General features: G+C 46.7%; 1 protein-coding gene across 1 annotated transcript in view; it reads left to right on the forward strand.

Moving 5' to 3' along the window:
• FLII (FLII actin remodeling protein) overlaps window positions 1-20,344 on the forward strand; it is a 56,208-nt gene that overhangs the window by 8,876 nt on the left and 26,988 nt on the right. The window contains exons 3-13 of the mRNA XM_081169383.1: window positions 105-176; window positions 1,940-2,020; window positions 2,840-2,925; window positions 5,502-5,663; window positions 9,320-9,423; window positions 10,468-10,643; window positions 12,151-12,308; window positions 13,831-13,915; window positions 15,094-15,241; window positions 17,649-17,782; window positions 19,187-19,399. Coding sequence (XP_081025509.1) covers window positions 105-176; window positions 1,940-2,020; window positions 2,840-2,925; window positions 5,502-5,663; window positions 9,320-9,423; window positions 10,468-10,643; window positions 12,151-12,308; window positions 13,831-13,915; window positions 15,094-15,241; window positions 17,649-17,782; window positions 19,187-19,399 — 1,419 coding nt within the window. The remainder of the gene's footprint in view (window positions 1-104; window positions 177-1,939; window positions 2,021-2,839; window positions 2,926-5,501; window positions 5,664-9,319; window positions 9,424-10,467; window positions 10,644-12,150; window positions 12,309-13,830; window positions 13,916-15,093; window positions 15,242-17,648; window positions 17,783-19,186; window positions 19,400-20,344) is intronic.

Here is a 20,344-nt window from a genome sequence, read left to right on the forward strand (position 1 = left end):
GATCCTCCATGACAAATGGCCACCCAACCTCAGCTCAAAAACTTCCAAGGAAGGCAAGTCCACAAACCTCACCTGTTGTGCTTTCTTTCTTTCTTTCCAAACAGGAACATCTCTCCGTGAGCCACAACAGCCTCACCACTCTCCACGGGGAACTCTCCGGCCTGCCTTGCCTCCGGGTAAAGTTCCGAATGCTTTTTGAAATCCTTATGTTTGTTGCTCGGAAGCCCTGCTAGCTCAGAACAGTGCAGCTGGCCTGCTCCTCATACAGTGGTACCTCTGGATATTAACGGGATCCGTTCTGGAGCCCCATTCGCATCCTGAAGTAAACGTAACATGTGACTGTGCGTGCGCGGTTCGATGCTTCCATGCATGCGCGTTTGAGCGTCTGCGCATGCATGAGCAGCGAAACCTGGAAGTAATGTGCTCCATTACTTCCGGGTCGCCACGGAGCGCAAGCCGAAAATACAGTGGTACCTCAGGTTACATACGCTTCAGGTTACATACTAACCCAGAAATAGTACCTCGGGTTAAGAACTTTGCTTCAGGATGAGAACAGAAATTGTGCAGTAGCGGTGCAGCGGCAGCGGGAGGCCCCATTAGCTAAAGTGGTGCTTCAGGTTAAGAACAGTTTCAGGTTAAGAACGGACCTCCGGAACGAATTAAGTACTTAACCTGAGGTACCACTATATTTAACTTGAAGCTAATTCAATCCGAGTTATGACTGTATTCATCTTCTCCTCTCTGATGGCTCTGGTTTCGGTCCTGTCAAATGTCTGTAACCGTTAGCCAGCCATTCAAATACAAAAAAACCCCCCACAAACCACCTCTTAATTGCGGCCTCGGAAGAACAAAAGGCGCAAGTTAAGAACGTACGATGGATCAGGCCTAAGCCCCACGCAGTCCAGCGTCCTGTTCTCAAGGCAGCCAACCAAATGCCTGTGGGAAACTCATAGGTAGAACTTGGTCACAAGAGCAAAACTCTTTCCACCTGCAGCTGGTCTTCGAAAGCCTTGCTGCCTCCAATATTGAAGGCTGTAGTAGCCATTGAGAGCCTTGTCCTCTGAATTTGTCCAATCCCCTTTTAGAGCTAGCGGCCGTAGCAGGTCTAAGAGATATTGCAACGCTCAGATATATTGCCATCTGTTCAGTAATGGATTTAACAGACCCGCCGATCCTCAAGGAAGATCAGTACAGTCATACCTCGGGTTACAGACGCTTCAGGTTGCGGACGGCTGAAACCCGGAAATACCGGAAGTGGTTAATTCCGGGTTTCGGCGGTCGCGCATGCGCAGAAGCGCTAAATCGCTCTTTGCGCAGAAGCGCCGAATCGCAACACGCACGTGCACAGGCGCGGGTTGCTAATGCTGTTGGTTGTGAACGTGCATCCCGCACGGATCACGTTCACAACCCGAGCGTCCACTGTATCGTCATACTTTTTATTTGTACCTCACCCATCTGACTGGGTCACCACAGCCCCTCTGGGCCCCAAAGGGTCTCTAAAAATTGACCAGGAAACTGCCCTATGCATTCCCCAGGCCCGTTAGGATTTACAGCAGAAAGACGCATAGAATCATAGAATTGTAGAGTTGGAAAAGACCTAGTCGAAGCGACGTGGGAGTCTTTCGCCCAATGTGGGGTCCAAACCCACGACCCTGAGACCGATTGCAAGGACAGCACCTCTCCTTGAAGGGAGCTTTTAGCAAATCTGCGCACCTATAATGTGAAAAATGGGACAACAAAATGCTCTTTGGTATTGTTAGAAAATTGAGCTATGACATGCATTTGTTAGGCGGAGACCAAGTTAGGCTCAGTGAGTGTGGTAACTGTGGTCCGTGAAGCCGATATCTTTTATTCTGGCTTGGTGGTCTGGTTCAGGTGCTGTAAATATAATACTTGTATCCTTGTTATTTCTTCCTGACCTCTTTCGACATTCCTCTAGGCCATTGTTGCTCGTGCCAACTGCCTGAAGAACTCTGGGGTTCCTGATGACATCTTCCAGCTCGACGACCTCTCTGTGTTGGTATGTTTGGGCCCAATTGCTCCGTGGCTGCGATGGGCATATTGGTGTAGCGGTTCGGGGTCACAGCGGGTCGAAGACCCGTTACTATTTCTGCAGACGGGTCTCTGCATGAACGGGGAGCGTTTTAGCCACTGAGAAGACGTCTTCTCGCCCTTTGTGCCGCTTGGAGCCAATCAAAGTGAGAAGAGGCGAGTGTGGGAAGAACTCAAGGCAGTGCAAAAAGCAAGGGGTTTGCTTTTCTTGAGCTCTTTAGATCAAGGAAGATAATAATAATAATAATAATAATAATAATAATAATAATAATAATAATAATAAAAAATAATAAATTAATTGATTGCTGCAGTTTGTGAGTCACCACCTATCTTGCTAGGTAAAGGTAAAGGGACCCCTGACCATTAGGTCCAGTCGTGGCCGACTCTGGGGTTGTGGCGCTCATCTCGCTTTACTGGCCGAGGGAGCCAGCATACAGCTTCCGAGTCATGTGGCCAGCATGACGAAGCCGCTTCTGGCAAACCAGAGCAGCGCATTTATCTACTTGCACTTTGACGTGCTTTCGAACTGCTAGGTGGGCAGCAGCTGGGACCGAACAACGGGAGCTCACCCCGTCGCGGGGATTCGAACCGCTGACCTTCTGATTAGCAAGCCCTACGCTCTGTGGCTCTGTGGTCCCTCTACCTATCTTGCTAATTGCAAGCTTATTTATGAATTGCTATTCAAATCTTCTGACCCCTGGAAAGCTTGAACACCTTTGGGGCAGCTGCTGGTCAGTCCAAATGCAGAAGTCCGCCTTTTGATTCATCTCTCCTTGTTTTGTCCTAGGACCTGAGCTACAACCAGCTGACGGAGTGTCCCCGGGAGCTTGAGAATGCCAAAAACATGCTCGTGCTGAACCTGAAACATAACAGGTAAGTTTGGGGGTGAATTTCCTCCCTGGAAAATGGGCAGAAAACATTTGGGTCTTCCCAGGAGGGCCGAGTGTGTTGGGAGCGGTTGGTTCACATTTCTGTAAAATGGGGGTGTTAAGAACATGAGAGTAACCTGGTGGATCAGGCCCGTGGCCCATCTAGCCCAGCTTCCTCTTCTCACAGTGGCCAACCGGATGCCCCTGGGAAACAAGGAGAACCTGAGAGCAAAGTACATTCCCTGCCCCACCCCCCTAAATAACTCTGGTTTCCAGTAACTGGTGTGACAAACTATGTGTCTAAACCAACATGTGTGTCCAGCACTCACACGTATTCATACGCATGCTACCAAGATGTCCAGGATCTTTTGCTAGAGTTATGACGTGTGTCTGCTATGAATATGCATTTTCCCTTAGTCTCTTTTATACATACCGTATTTTTCGCTCTATAGGACGCACTTTTTCCCCTCCAAAAATGAAGGGGAAATGTGTGTGCGTCCTATGGGGCGAATGCAGGCTTTCGCTGAAGTCTGGAGAGCGAAAGGGGTCGGTGCGCACCGACCCCTCTCGCTCTCCAGGCTTCAAGAAGCTATCCGCAAGCCTTCGGAGCGTGGCGGGAGTTCCCGCCGGGCTCCAAAGGCTTGCGGATAGCAGCCTGCAGCCCGAAGCCCAGGGAGTGCAGCGCTGCGCACCCCGGGCTTCGGGCAGCTATCCGCAAGCCTTCGGAGCGCTCCCCCAACCCGCAAGCTCCAGGAGCGGCGGCAAGGCTGTGCTCCCGGACCTGTTCTGGGGGCTGCGGTCAGGGGAAGCTCAGGCTTCCCGCTCCCCAGCCCCGCGACTAAAAACGAAGCCGCATGCAGCCTCTCCCAGTTGTGCGTGGCTAAAGAGGAAGCCAAGACAGACAGCGGGATGGATACCGCTGGCTGTCTTGGCTTCTTTGCTCTTTGGGGCTCGGGGGGGGGGGATAATTTTTTTCCCCTTTATTTCCCCCCCTAAAATCTAGATGCGCCCTATGGTCCGGTGCGCCCTATGGAGCGAAAAAAATACACACACACACATATACTTTTTTTATTGGTTTTACATGAATTTGTACATAACAACTTTAACCATTCCAATACATTAAAATAAAAAGGTTCTTTCAAACCTTCAGACCTCCTCCCCTCCCTCCCTGGGTTCCATTTTCAAAGAAAGTTTTCTCTTTTTCTTTTTCCCCTGCATCTTTTACCGTTGTCGGTTATATAATCACAGTTACCAAAGTTCATTTCACATTATAAATGTCATTGTTATCCCTGCCAATGATTTTAACTGTCTACAGTGGTTTTTTAAGTATATAAAAAAGTTATTCCAATCTTTTAGGAATGCTTGATCTTCCTGGTTTCTGATCTTTCCCATCAGTCTAGCCATTTCTGCATATTCCATTAAATTAGTCTCATGCCCACAAGAAAAGGGAGGGGGGGAGAAAGAAAGCTTTGTTTATAATGAAGGGAACCAAATACAGTAGAACCTCGGGTTGCGAATTTGATCCGTGCAGGAGGCACATTCGCAACCTGCAGCTCCGCACCTGCGCACATGCGGGTCATTCAGCGCTTCTGCGCATGTGCAAAGCACGATTTAGTGTTTCTGCGCGTGCGCCAAAACCCAGAAGTAACCCGTTCTGGTACTTCCAGGTTCGGCGCAGTGCGCAACCCGAAAGTGTGTAACCTGAAGCATCTGTAACCCGAGGTACCACTGTAGATAAATGCTGCTTCAGACAGCAAAATTCCAATGAAATCAGGCAGCAAATAAATGCACACCTTGATCTGAAGAGTGAAGGAATCCCTAACTATTCTCAAAAGCCTACAAAAAAGCGAGTGTGGCAGTTTGGCCACAGAAACCACACTAATAGCAGATCCAGAAATGGGTGTGGGAGGAATTTGCCTGCCCTTAAGGTGAAACATGTATTGGTTCTTCAAGAGCGCTGAGTAAGTTTGTTGTTGGAGCTTGGAGAACCATTGAAAATCTAGGACAGGCATAGGCAAACTCTGGCCCTCCAGATGTTTGGGACTACAATTCCCATCATCCCTGACCACTGGTCCTGTTAGCTAGGGACGGTGGGAATTGTAGTCCCAAAACATCTGGAGGGCGGGAGTTTGCCTATGCCTGATCTAGGAGTTTAGTACTAGTTTTAGCCAATGCATTCTAATGGAGAATATTTCTATTGTTTCACCCCAGAGTTTCCTGCTTATTTTGCTGAATTAAAAGTTGCAAGAATATAATCCTAGCGAGCAGTGACTAAACCGGTTGCCCTTATGAATGGGACCCAAGTCCCATAAGCCCCCGCCAATATGGCCAGTGGCTGGGGATGATGGCAGGTGGCTTGCAGCTACGTCTGGAGGGCTGCAGATTCTCCCTCCGTGATAAGGTGGCAGTGATATAATCATAGCTGTCCATTTTGAGCTTCTTGTTCAGGTGTGAAGGCCTGGTGCAGAATGGGGTCCCCTCCAGCCCACCCTTGATCTCTCCAATCTCCAGCTGTGGTTAAGCTTCCTTGCTGGAACCTGCCTGACAAGGTGTGCCATTCCTCTCCCTTTCTCCCTGCAGCATCGACAACATCCCCAACCAGCTGTTCATCAACCTGACAGACCTGCTCTACCTGGATTTGAGTGACAACAAGCTGGAGAGCCTTCCCCCCCAGATGAGGCGCCTGGTGCACCTGCAGACCTTGATTTTGAATAACAACCCGCTCCTGCATGCGCAGCTCAGGTGAGGCGGCTGGGAGCTGGGGAAGGGGGCAGGAGAGCGGGAGCAGGCCTTCTGCAGTCTTTCCGCAGCTGCAGTCGCGCTCATTTTGCTGTGTGTTCGAGCAAGGGAACTGGGGTTGGAGGGGCAGGCTCTTAGCACCTTGAAGCTGTCAGGTTTCATAGAATCATAGAATTTCAAGGCTTGAACCGTATCTGCATATAAAGACAAAATGGAAAATATAGATATAGAATCATAGAATCATAGAGTTGGAAGAGACCGCAAGGGCCATCGAGTCCAACCCCCTGCCAAGCAGGAAACACCATCAGAGCACTCCTGACATATGGTTGTCAAGCCTCTGCTTAAAGACCTCCAAAGGAGGAGACTCCACCACACTCCTTGGCAGCAAATTCCACTGTCGAACAGCTCTTACTGTCAGGAAGTTCTTCCTAATGTTGAGGTGGAATCTTCTTTCTTGTAGTTTGGATCCATTGCTCCGTGTCCGCTTCTCTGGAGCAGCAGAAAACAACCTTTCTCCCTCCTCTATGTGACATCCTTTTATATATTTGAACATGGCTATCATATCACCCCTTAACCTCCTCTTCTCCAGGCTAAACATGCCCAGCTCCCTTAGCCGTTCCTCATAAGGCATCGTTTCCAGGCCTTTGACCATTTCCTTTCCAGTTTCCTTTGGCGCTTTTCAAAACGCAAAGGTCCTTAGTCCTCATGGTTGGGAATGTAGATGGGAAAGTGTGATCGGGGCAGGGAGGGGGGCAAAGCTCAGGAACACCAAGGTGTATACCTTCCACTTGTCCGTGGACTGTCTCGCCAGAGTGGTGCATGCTCTAACCCAGTGTTTCCCAACCTTTTTTGGGCAAAGGCACACTTGTTTCATGAAAAAAATCTCGAGGCACACCACCATGCCAGATGGGGAAAGGTCACTTTTTACTTATGTAAAAAATAAAATAAAAAAATAGTAACAGCATAGAAGGTAATGGTTAGGCTAGCATCCCTCTTCCAAATATGCTAGGTTTTTATTTGCAGGGACTGTTCTACATGGGAAAGCATTCAGCACTGTCATTCTCCCATCTGCCATCTGAATTGGTACTATTCTGGGTCAACTTACTCTGCTGCATGTGTAGATGAAAATGGCACCAAGTGTGGAGGAGGGGGCAGAACAGGTTTCAGATACAGGATATTAAGCATACACGTACTTCAGATTGAACTGGTTGCTTGCTTTGCAAGTTTTCATTTCCCAAATGACTGCCTTGGCAAGCGCAATACCTACCAGGCTCAACGCCGGTCTTGCGCTGCCGCTTCCCGCGCTCTCAAGGACCCGGGAGGAGGAAGGCGTGAAGGGAATCCCGAAGGCGCGAAAACCTCGCGCATGCGCAGGCCTTCCACCTGCGACAGCCCAGTAGGCCGGCCGAAGCGAGCGGCGATGGGATGTGGGAGGGAGCTCGCTCGCCGCCCCGCGTGTGCCTATGTGGGGCACGTTACAGCCCCGTGACGTCAGCGCCACGCAGGCAGCCAGGCAGGCAGACGGCGAGAGCCCCGCGCTGGGCGGCCTCTCCTCGCCGCCGCCGCCCCGCCTCTCGCCGCCCGCCTCGCCCGCCTCCCTCCCACGGCACACCAGGCAACGTCTCGCGGCACACTAGTGTGCCGCGGAACACCGGTTGGGAAACACTGCTCTAGTTATCTCCCGCTTGGACTACTGCGATGCACTCTACATGGGGCTACCTTTGAAGGTGACCCGGAAACTACAACTAATCCAGAATGGGGAAGCTAGACTGGTGACTGGGAGTGGCCGCCGAGACCATATAACACTGGTCTTGAAAGACCTGTATTGGCTCCCAGTACGTTTCCGAGCACAATTCAAAGTGTTGGTGTTGACCTTTAAAGCCCTAAACGGCCTCAGCCCAGTATACCTGAAGGAGCGTCTCCACCCCCAACGTTCTACCTGGACACTGAGGTCCAACGCTGATGGCCTTCTGGTGGTTCCCTCCCTGCAAGAAGTGAAGTTACAAGGAACCAGGCAGAGGGCCTTCTTGATAGCGGCACCCGCCCTGTGGAACGCCCTCCCACCAGATGTCAAGGAAATAAACAACTATCTGATATTTAGAAGACATCTGAAGGCAGCCCTGTTCAGGGAAGTTTTTATAGTGTGACATTTTGATGCATTTTTAATCTTTGTTGGAAGCTGCTCAGAGTGGCTGGGGAAACCCAGCCAGATGGGCGGGGTACAAATAAATTATTATTATTATTATTATTATTATTATTATTATTATTATTATTATTATTATTATTATTATTATTAACCAGAGGAGGACACATGTCAAAATTTGTGCCACTGATCCATCCAATCTTGGAAGGCCTTTGCCTTGTTTTGTGATCCCAGTAGGTGGTACTTTTGAGGCATTTCTTTCGAAAAAGAAGACCCTACAGCCCCTTGAGCCAGCTTTTGTTTCTTGTTTTTTGGGTGGTGGGCTGTATTAAATTGAAAGAGACCAGTGAGGCCCCACCTAGCTCCATTTTGCTCCTCTGCTTGTGAAAAAGAAGAGACTGCCTCTGAGATTGTACAGAGTGCCTTCCATTATCACCTTGTAATCGGAGCTGACCTCAAAACTTCTGAGACCTATGCGGGGCAGGGCTTGTACCCCAAGGCTGAGGAGGGGCCCCTCCCGGCCCACGGCTTCCCTTCACACTTCCTAACCTTGTGAAATGCATGCTTTTATAATAAAAATGAAATAAAAGTGTTTTTCTGTTGAATAAAATAAGGTGGAAAAAAGAAAAAGAGACTGCAATATATGCTGATTTAGATATGATTTTCATATATGCTAATACCATACTTTTCCTTGTATAACACACCCCCATGTATAAGACACCCTCTATTTTGGGGGGACTCAAATTTAAGAAAATGGGGGGAGAGGGCACAAAGTTGTTCAGCTTTTTTTAGGGAGGAATGCCAAAAATCGCTCACGCACTGCAAAATCTGCCTCTCGTCTGTCCCCTCGCCGGCAGAATTTGCAAATCGCCCGCCCATTTGCCGCAGGGTTGGCAAATCAACACCACTCTTGACGCAGAAACCAATAACACGCACAACAGCCACTGACAGCTACGGCAGCAACCAATCAAATGTCCACCCTATACACTACCCATGTATAAGACAACCCCCAATTTTTAGCATGCATTTTTAGGACAAAAATCTAGTCTTATACATGGAAAAGTATAGTGTATGATATTAATAACCTACTTATGCTCGCTCCAAATATCAGTATATTTATCCAAACAAAGTCTGTTGCAAGTGTTCTCTTCAGTCCATTGATTAAAGGGGAGCATATTTTTGTTCTTCCAGTTCATCAATACCAGTCTGCTGGCTGTAGGATCCATTTTTGTTGTTTGGTGTCAGCTTCCATATAATAGGTATACAATTCAAAGGAATATTTTCCTCTGAAAAAGATTATTATTATTATTATTTGCAAAATGCATGCCTGTCAATTTGCACCTAGATACGTGGGAGACGACAGCCCCATCTTGCATTTAAGGAAGTGGCCCCTAGTCCACAAAAAGCTTATGCCACAATAAATTTTAGTTTTTTAAGGCAGGAATGGGGAACACCTGGCAATCCTTCAGGGTTTCATCTTGTCATTGTCCTCTTTTCCCCTCTCTTTCAACTGAAGGCAACTCCCAGCAATGGTGGCCTTGCAGACGCTCCACCTCAGGAACACACAACGGACCCAGAGCAACCTTCCCACAAGCTTGGAAGGCTTGTCAAATCTTGCAGGTATGATTCCCGAGGAAATGTGTGAATGGGCTCAGCTCCGTGCATTGAGCAGCCTGTGAAGAAGAATCCGAGGCTGCAGCTCTTTGCATGTTTCCCTGGAAGTTAGTCTCATGGAACTACCTGAAGGAGCGTCTCCACCCCTATTGTTCAGCCTGGACACTGAGATCCAGCTCCGAGGGCCTTCTGGTGGTTCCCTCACTGCGAGAAGTGAGCTTACAGGGAACCAGGCAGAGGGCCTTCTCAATAGTGACGCCCACCCTGTGGAACGCCCCTCCCATCAGATGTCAAGGAAATATGCAACTCCCTGACTTTTAGAAGACATCTGAAGGCAGCCCTCTTTAGGGAAGTTTTTAATGTTTGATGTTTTATCATGTTTTTAATCTTTGTTGGAAACCGCCCAGAGTGGCTGGGGAGGCCCAGCCAGATGGGCGGGGTACAAATAATAAATTATTATTATTATTATTAGTAGTAGTAGTAGTCATTAAAAACTCCCCTAAACAGGGAATGAATTAAGAAGGATGGTTGTGAATTGGCGAGGTCTCGTTCCTGTTCATTTCATTCAAAGAAGTTGTACCCTGCCTTTGAGACAGAAAGGGGTGCAGATTCATAAAAACAGTAGAATCCCTGCCCCACCCCCACCCTAGATGGGCAGGGTACAAATAGTTTATTATTATTATTATTATTATTATTATTATTATTATTATTATTATTATTAATTATATTATTGTTATTGTTATTATTATTATTATTTATTATTATTTTATTTGATGGGATTGTTTTTGCGTAGCGTTGCACCACTAAGGAAACGTAAAGGTTCCTGAATTAAATTCAGAGACTGGGGCCACATTCACACCGAAGCAATTTAGAGCACTAGGTATCACTTTGAGCAGGCTTGACTTCCTGCAAAGGATTGTGGGAGCTGTACTGTGTTATGGGTGCAGAGAATTGTTGGAGGGCACCAGGTTATGGGGAGGCTCCTCTGGAACCCACCCTTGTTGAACTCTGACTCTCCTCACTTTCATTCTTTCCTCCTCCTATGCTCAGATGTGGACCTCTCCTGTAATGACCTGACCCGCGTCCCCGAGTGTCTCTACACGCTGTCCAACATACGGCGCCTCAATCTCAGCAGCAACCAAATTGGAGAGCTCTCCCTCTGCATTGACCAGTGGTGCCAGCTGGAGACCCTCAATCTGTCCAGGAACCAGCTTACCTCCTTGCCGGTAGGTGGCGTTCCCCGTCCAGGTAACTGGGACACCAGCTCTGCCATGCTACTGGTTGGCCGCAGAGGAATGGTGGGAGGAAGCAGCTGGGGACCCCCACGGAAAGAAGGCTCAGAGCCAGGGGGTCGGTGGCAGTAGGACAACGATGAGTGGTCAGAGGGAGACGAGGGAGAAGACTGCGAGGAAGAATTAGAATGTTATTATTATCAGTCCCAGACCAGTTCCGGGTCACTTACAATATCAGGAAAATCATAAAACACAACAGGAATACGTTGAATTGCAATTGGGTATAACAGACAATTCAGATATAGCAGCAGCTTAAAAAATATATTACCGTATTTTTCGCTCTATAAAACGCACTTTCCCCCTCCTAAAAAGTAAGGGGAAATGTGTGTGCGTCTTATGGAGCGAATGCAGGCTGCACGGCTATCCCAGAAGCCAGAACAGCGAGAGGGATCGCTGCGCAGCGCTGTTCTGGCTTCTGGGATTCAGAATATTTTTTTTTCTTGTTTTCCTCCTCCAAAAACTAGGTGCGTCTTATGGTCTGGTGCGTCTTATAAAGCAGAAAATATGGTATATAAGGAGGTGTATTACGTAGGACAGGGGTCAGCAAACCTTTTCAGCAGGGGGCCGGCCCACTGTCCCTCAGACCTTGTGGGGGGGGGCGGACTATATTTGGGGGCAGGGAGAGCAAATTCCTATGCCCCACAAATAACCCAAAGATGCATTTTAAATAAAAGGACACATTCTACTCATGTAAAAACATGGTGATTCCCAGACCGTCCGCGGGCTGGATTTAGAAGGCGATTAGACCGGATCCAGCCCCCGGGACTTAGTTTGCCTACCCATGACGTAAGATTAGTTTTGAGGATCTAATTTAAGATTTCGCAGTTAGAAAAAGTAAGAGAGCATTTTTCAAATATAAATGAAAACAAACATTCTTTTCCATCTTACTATAGGTTTTGTTTCATTTTGAAAAATAAACTTATATTTTGGGATTTACTACTGTTTATATTTTGAATTAGATATATATATATGGGGGCACCAAACTCTTTTCAGTGCCCAGCCTTGCAGAAAATCAGTGTTTAAAATGAGCGAGTTAATGAATGGATCAACAAATGAATTCATGAGCAAATCTCCCTTTTTTATATAAAATATTTATTAAAGTTTCAGAAAAAGGAATTACATAAAAAGAAGAAATACAAAAGTAAAAGACAAAAATAAAAATACAAGAAAAATACAGAATAAAAAAAATAAGTACACTTACAGAAAAAAGGAAAAAAATCAAAATAAAAAAATCAACCTTTCCATATCTTACATTCATATCCTTGTTTCCCTGACCTCCTCATACCTCCCTTTTTTGTGTTCCAATTCAATTAATTAATTCAGCAATTTCTTTCCCTCCTTATTATCCTGATCTTTGAGCTTAATATATTATAACATTAAATTTTTACGTGAGCACATCTCCCTTGCTCTGCTTGACTCTTTGCACGTGTTTCCACCCTAGTCGGCCATCTGTAAGCTGACCAAGCTGAAGAAACTCTACCTGAACTCCAACAAGCTGGACTTTGACGGCATTCCTTCGGGGATCGGGAAGCTGGCCTCCCTGGAAGAATTCATGGCTGCAAACAACAACTTGGAACTGATTCCAGAAAGCCTGTGCAGGTATGCCAAGCCCTCCTCCAAGTGGCCTTGAGGCACAGTATTTCCTCCCAGAGGACTATCTGCATGGTTGGCTGTGCACACAGACATGGTTTTATGTGCCTTTGGCCGATGTGCTTCCAGGCAGAGACGATTCCTGTAAATCGGCACTGTTCTGCCGCTACCTTGGAAACAATTACAGTCATGCCTTGTGTTACGTTTGCTTCATGTTGCGGCTTTTCAGGTTACGAACGTGGCAAACCCGGAAGTGTTTACTTCCAGGTTCACTGCACGTGCAGAAGCGATCTGCGCACTTTGCGCATGTCCAGAAGCACTCTATCGGGCTTCGCGCATGTGCAAGAGTGGTGCTCTACTTACAGACTTTTTGGGGTGCGAACGGCGTTCATAAGTAGAGGTACCACTGTAATGTCTCTTTCTACCTACCTATGACCCCAAAGCTTGTAATTCATCAATTTTGGGGCAAGCCTCTCATATTTATTTTCCTTTATTCAATTTCTGTCGTGCAGCCTTCAACACATGCTTCTCTCAAGGAGCTGAGCAATAAAAGCGAAAGACCGCCACATTGGATTCCCCACCCCCAGCAAATAACAGTTGATAAATTATGATAAATAGGAAGGGCAGTTTTGTTTGAGTCTCAGAGGCTTAAAAGGTTAAGCAGTTTTAAAGCCTGGAATGAGAGCCAGTGGTGGGGTAATGCTTAGAGTGTTGGACCTCAGGCCTCAAAGACCAGGGTTGAAGTCCCTCCCTTGGTCATGATGCTTGCTGGGTGACGTTCGGCCAGTTAACACACACTCTCAGGGCCTAGCCTACCTCACAGGGCTGTTGTTAGTGGAGGGAAGGGTGGGAGAACAACATACACTACCTTGAGCTCCCCGGAGGGAAGATAGTTTAGGGTCAAGGCATCAAAGAGCTGACATGATTGCCCTTTGTACAATTATGCATGGCATTGGAGAGTGGATGGAGAGACCTTTTCGCCCCCTGTAACACTAGGGCTTGTGGACGTCCAATGGATGTCCATCCAGACCAGAACGTCCTCCTTCACATAGTGCAGAGTTAAACTATGGAACTCACTGCCACTGGAGGCGGTGATGGCCACCGACGTGGATGGCTTTAAAAGAGGATCGGGCAAATTCATGGAGGAGAACGCTATCAATGGCTACGAGCTGCAATGGCTAAGCTCTGCCTCCACAATTAAAGGCATCAATTCTTCCGGGTACCAGTTGTCAGAAACCACACGAGGGGAGAGGAATCTCGTGCTCAATCCGGCTTGCTTGGTCCCTGTGAGAACATGGTCCCATTGGCCTGATCTGACAGGCTGCCCTTATGTTATTTGCCAGATGCCAGAATTATTGCCATGTTCAGTTTTGAGTAGGGCTCCCTCCTGGGCCTACCTGGAGATGCTGGGGATTCGAACCCAGAACCGTCTGCATGCAAGGCAGATGCTCTACCACTGAACTACAGCCCTTCCCCATATGACTTAACTGGTTCAAAGGGAGACAGTAAGCACCTCTTTTTCTCTCCACAGGTGTGTCAAGCTCAGGAAGTTGGTTTTGAACAAGAACCGCTTGGTCACTTTACCTGAGGCCGTGCACTTTCTGACAGACATTGAGGTGAGGCCAGGGGGTCCTTGCTGTCAGAAGCGCCTGGGAGTTGGGATGGGGGGCGTGTAAGAAAAGGGGATCAACATCTTACCTGAAGGAGCGTCTCCAACCCCATCATTCAGCCCAGACCCTGAGGTCCAACGCCGAGGGCCTTCTGGCGGTTCCATCCCTGCGAGAAGTAAGGTTAAAGGGAACCAGGCAGAGGGCCTTCTCGGTGGTGGCGCCCGCACTGTGGAATGCCCTCCCATCAGATGTCAAGGAGATAAACAACTACCTGACATTTGAAGACATCTGAAGGCAGCCCTGTTTAGGGAAGTTTTTAATATTCTGTTGGGAGCCGCCCAGAGTGGCTGGGAAACCCATCCAGATGGGTGGGGTATAAATTAATTATCATCATCATCTTTCATGCTGTGGGACTCCACTTGGCCCCTAACGGGCCAAAAGTGAGAAGCCAAAATCCTATATGAAGACGATTTAACCCCTCACAGTTACAAAGATAACAACAGGGCAACCGACTTTTGGGTTTGGTGGGTGTGCGTCAGTAAATGAGGGGAATTAATACAGTGGTGCCTCGCAAGACGAAAAGAATCCGTTCTGTGATTCTCTTCGTCTAGCGGTTTTTCCGTCTTGCGAAGCAAGACCATTGACGGATTAGCGGATTAGCGTTATTAGCGGCTTTTAGCGGCTTATCGGCTGATCGGATCAGCTGATAAGCGGCTTAGCGGCTTAGAAAAAGGGGGGGAAAGGGGAAAAAACCCGCAGGAACTCGCAAGACATTTTCGTCTTGCGAAGCAAGCCCATAGGAGATTCGTTTTGCGAAGCACCTCCAAAACGGAAAACTCTTTCATCTAGCGAGTTTTCCGTCTTGCGAGGCATTCGTCTTGCGGGGCACCACTGTATTTCAATTTCAATTCCCAGTGCTCTCTGGGAAGAGGGATTGGCTGATTAAACACTCTGAGATCTGTAGTTCTTCGAGGGAAATAGGGGTCAACTCTCAGCACCCTTAACGAACAATGTTTCCCAGAATCCTTTGGGGAAGCCATGACTGTTCAAAGTGGGCCCTAGCAGGATGTGGATGAGCTCCTGTGTTTCCCGTTCCCATAGCTGCCTTTGGCCTGAATAGCCTTTTCCTCCACTCTGCTTCCGGCTCTGAATCCATCGCCCCTTCCTGCCCTTCCTTCTTGCAGATCCTCGATGTCCGTGAGAACCCCAACCTTGTGATGCCCCCCAAGCCTGTGGACAGGACCTCCGAGTGGTACAACATCGACTTCTCCCTGCAGAACCAGCTGCGACTGGCGGGGGCCTCCCCTGCTACGGTAGCAGCTGCTGGGGCAGGTGGGTTTGGCACTGTGGGTTATTCTGGCCTTGCGATTTCCCCACCCCCAGCCTTCCTGGCAAATGATAAACTGCCTTGTTTCCTACCAGTGAATTGCATCCAGTGTTAAAACTATGCAGAGCATAGACCCACTGAAATTAATAAGACCTGAGCAATTTGCTGTAGGTCCGTTAATTTCAGAAGGCCTGTTAGCAGTTGGATATTGTTTTTAAAAAATTGGCGGTTTAGTTTAAAAGACTCAGAAGTTTTAAAATATACGGTCAACTCACAACTCTCTCTCTCTCTATATATATATATAATTAGTTTTTTAACATATCATTTTCAACAGTAATTAAACATACTTTTACATCTTATTCAAAATTTTTTTTTACTTCCATCAATCCTGTCTGAAAACTTTCCAATCTAATCTCTTAGTATGCATTTCTATCTTCCCTGTTACATTTCAAACTCATAACCAATATCTCTTTTTCTACTTTGTAACACTTCGTATATTTCTCATTACAAAACTTCTTGTAGTCCTACTAGCGTCATTTGTTGATTACAGTTGCTCTTCAAATTGTAGCCTTATGAGGCTTTGCCCTCGGGTGGGAAAAATATTGCGCCCGGGAAAGGGTTAGGGTTAAGTGGGAGTCAACAGACACTCAAGGAATAGTTTCGGAGAAAAGGCTTTTATTTCTACCATCCATGAACTGGTAGAAGGAGCAAGAGTGATAGTTCGCAAAAAGCATGCATGAGTTCACAGTCATGTGCACAGAGTTTATATGCAGTGGTGCCCCGCAAGACGAATGCCTCGCAAGATGGAAAACCCGCTAGACAAAAGGGTTTTCCATTTTTCAATGCACTTCGCAGGACGAATTTCCCTATGGGCTTGCTTCGCAAGACGAAAATGTCTTGCGAATCTTGAGATTTTTTTTCCGCTCCCCCCCCCTTTTTCCAAGCCGCTAAGCCTTTAATAGCCTTTTAGCAGCTAAGCTGCTAAGCCTTTAATAGCCGCTAAACCGCTAATAGCACTAATCCGCTAAGCCGCTAATAGGGTTGCTTCGCAAGACGAAAAAACCGCTAGACGAAGATACTCGCGGAACGGATTAATTTCGTCTTGCGAGGCACCACTGTACCCATTCCAGTTCCCTCCCTCTTTTCTCCTCCTTTTCCCAGGAGTCCTGCCCCATGAGTTCCTCTGAGCATGAACAGAAAGCTGTCTTGGGACTATTCCCAGGAAAGGGGGGGGTGAGAAGCCAAGGGGTTTTCAGAGTGTTCCCGTTGTTTCATTCTTTTGCTTTGGCATGGTTCCCAGAGAGAAAGTTGCAAGTGAAACTGTTTGGCAAGGTCAACTATAGCCTGAGAAGCGACCTTTGTTACAGCAGAGCAAAATGTTTCTGATGCTTAGCTGCTGAGAAAATGATTTTGAAAAGCTTTGAGAAGCTTTGAGCCTGCTTTGGGGGGGGTGACTTCGGTGTCCTCACCTCCTACAAAATAATTCATATACTTCTTCCAATCTTCTATAAATCTCTGGTCCCGCAGGTTTCAAATCCTTCCTGTCATTTTGTCCAATTCTGCATAGTCCATTAATTTCGTCTGCCATTCTTCTTTCGTCGGAATTTCTTCTTGTTTCCAACTCACAACTTAGGCACATTCAAGTTGTGCAAATTCGGCTTTACATGCTTGTCAGAAAAAAGTGCTGAACTTTAAAGGGGGGGGCATCCATGGGTGTGGGGAGTCAGTAATCCCTCCCACCCACTATTGCACTCACCTGGGAGAGTGTTCAGAGGTGCAGAGAATGTGTGTTTTGACTATACACGATTTTGGCTCTATGCACTACCCCGGGTTATAACTCCTGTGTAAGTTGAGTGTTGAATATCTATCCACACGTGCACTATCCAAACACTTGTCATTCAAAAATTCACTTATCCAAACACGAGAGATCAGTACCCAGACCGCACTTATACGCTCCTCAGATTAAGAGATCCAAATAGCCAGACCTGTGTGTGAGTACTGTAGAGAAATAAGCAGCCTTAAACAATCTTTATTTTTTTGTGTCATGTTGGTCCACTGGAAACCATGGGGGGGAGCAGAAGGGGGGAGAAAAGGGGACAGACTGAATGAAGAAGAGAGTATCTTTTCCCTTCCTTGTTTGCCTTCTGCAGTGTTTCAGAGAATTCTCCCTGGTTTTTTTCCACCATTTTGTGGCCAAAATTCTGTGACCAGGAACACATTAGACATTTCCCCATAGGAATTAGTGGGAATCATTGACTTGTTTTGTGAACGCTCACCTGATAAACCATCTCCTGAGAACACATCGTGTTTGGAGAGCAGAAACTGCGTGTATAAGCGATGCTTGTGGGAGCTTCAAAGCTATCTTCCATCCCCTAAAATTATTTGTTTCTCCCCACCCCTTTCTATTCCTAGGGAGCAGCCCAAAGGACCCCATGGCACGAAAGATGCGCCTGCGGAGACGCAAAGACTCGTCACAGGATGATCAGGCAAAGCAGGTGCTGAAGGGGATGTCGGACGTGGCGCAAGAGAAGAACAAGAAGATGGAGGTAGGAACACACTCAGCGATGGAGGGTGACTCCAAGGTTGCAGCGCTTGGGACTCTTTAGCTTAGAGAAAAGGCAAGGAAGAGGTGTTTGCATGGCGTGGAGAAAGGAAATATTTTCTTCCTCTCTCTCTTAACGCAAGAAGTTTTGGGCATCCAGTGAAGCTGAACGTTGGGAAATTCAGAACAGATAAAATAAAGAACTTCTGGGTTAATCTGGGGAACTCACTTCCACAAGAGGCTGTAATGGCCGTTTAAAGTTCAGCACGGGAAGATAAGTACAATAGAGATTTTAAGAAAGACTGGGGAACCATTCATGTCATATTTACAGAATCAATGTAAAGAAATGGACTCACTTGCAGGGTTTGATTAAACCAAGCTTAGGCGAACTCAGCCCTCCAGATGATTTGAGACTACAATTCCCATCATCCCTGACCGCTGGTCCTGCTAGCTAGGGATGATGGGAGTTGTAGTCCCAAAACATCTGGAGGGCCGAGTTTGCCAATGCCTGGATTAAACACTTGCAATTAACAAAACAAATGTAGGAAATAGAATGTTGATGTTAAAATGAAAAGAGAAGAATTATAACTATTTTTTTAAAAAAATAAAGAATAACAAATAACAAATAAGCTGGAGGAGATAATATGCCAAAAAACCAGAAGAGGAAACTGAGGGAAGTCGTGGAGAGGAGGGGATGGTATTTTTGTTATATGTTATGATAGTAAAGGTAAAGGGACCCCTGACCATTCGGTCCAGTCATGGCCGAGTCTTGGGTTGCGGCGCTCATCTCGCTTTATTGGCCGAGAGAGCTGGCGTACAGCTTCGGGGTCATGTGGCCAGCATGACTAAGCCGCTTCTGGCGATCCAGAGCAGCGCACGGAAACGCCGTTTACCTTCCCACTGGAGCGGTACCTGTTTATCTACTTGCACTTTGACGTGTTTTCGAACTGCTAGGCTGGCAGGAGCAGGGACTGAGGAACAGGAGCTCACCCCGTCACAGGGATTCGAACCGCCGACCTTCTGATCGGCAAGTCCTAGGCTCTGTGGTTTAACCCACAGCGCCACCTGCGTCCCTGATATGTTATGATACTTTGATGTTAAAAAATGTAAAATCTTAATAAAAACTATTTTTTAAAAAAACAAGTTCAGCACGGGACGGCAATATACAAAAAGCCACCATCCCAGAAAGCAACAGGTATTGCATTGTCAAAGAAATGTTAGAATCCGGTTAAAGAAGCAGTCGCATTATAATCAGGAAAATGCAATGCAATAATCCCCATGTCTGAACGCACGCTAGTTTCCCCTTCTTTTCATCTACCAGGATCCCTTATTCTTTGTTCTTATTGCCGTTAGGATCCTTTACTAACTCTCTCCCTCCCTCCCTCCCTCCCTCTTCTTTCTGCGCTAGGAGAACGGAGACCCAAAGTACACGGACCTGAAAACCCGCCGCTGGGATCAGAGTTTGGAGAAGCCTCAGCTCAACTACTCTGAGTTCTTTACGGAGGACGTGGGACAGCTCCCTGGCGTCACCGTCTGGCAGATTGAGAACTTTGTGCCCACAATGGTGGACGAGACCTTTCACGGGAAGTTCTACGAGGCCGACTGCTACATTGTCCTGAAGGTGAGGGGGGCAGACATCTTGTTTTTATCCTCACAACCACCCCTGTGAGGTGGGAGACTTGCTTGTCCGTCGCTTCATGGGCCTCACACACCAAACTAGGATGCACTAGGATGCCACCTTACTATTATTATTATTATTATTATATTTTATTTTATTTTATTTTATTTTATTTTTGCAATTTTATATTTAACACAAAAAACATTATCACAAAAGGAATATATAAACCCCAGTCTCCCCACCGCCCTCCCCTGACTTCCCCCAACTTCCTCTTCTGATTCTTTAAATATTTGCTTCTCCTATTTTGCTCTACCTTAATTTTATAATTTTATAGTTAAATATTGTTATATTCTTCTTATCTTTATAGCATACCAAATATCCAAATTACATCTTACGTTTTGTTATTTGCCCAGTTATTACCTTTTAACCGTTTATACTCATTTTCTTAATTGTGTTTACTCAAACCCTGCTAGTGAGTCGACTTCTTTACAATGCTTCTGTAAATACATGATAAACAATTCCCATTCTTTTTTAAAGTCTCTGTTGTCCTTATCTCTGATTCTTCCAGTCAACTTCACCATTTCAGCGTATTGCCATTCTTCTTTCGTTACTATTATTATTACTATTATTATTATTAATTAGATTTCTATGCTGCCCTCCATCCAAAGATCACAGGGCGGTTTGCAATATGAAAACACAAAAATGTTTAACAAAGTAATAAACAATAACACCCCAACAGAGTTTAAAAGGCTATAGATTGTTTAATTAGTGTGGGAGAAGAAGAATATTTTTGCATGGCACCTCAAGATAAGTAACAAAGGGGCCAGCCGAACTCTCCCGGGGAATAGCGTTCCACAAACAAGGAGGCACCACAGAAAAGGCCCTTTTCTCATGTTGCTGCCCTCCAGTCCTCGGAAGATGATCGTAGGGTCCAGGTCTGTTCATAGG

Source organism: Podarcis bocagei (genome assembly GCF_964188305.1).
Source record: "Podarcis bocagei genome assembly, chromosome: 14".
Taxonomy (NCBI): domain Eukaryota; kingdom Metazoa; phylum Chordata; class Lepidosauria; order Squamata; family Lacertidae; genus Podarcis; species Podarcis bocagei.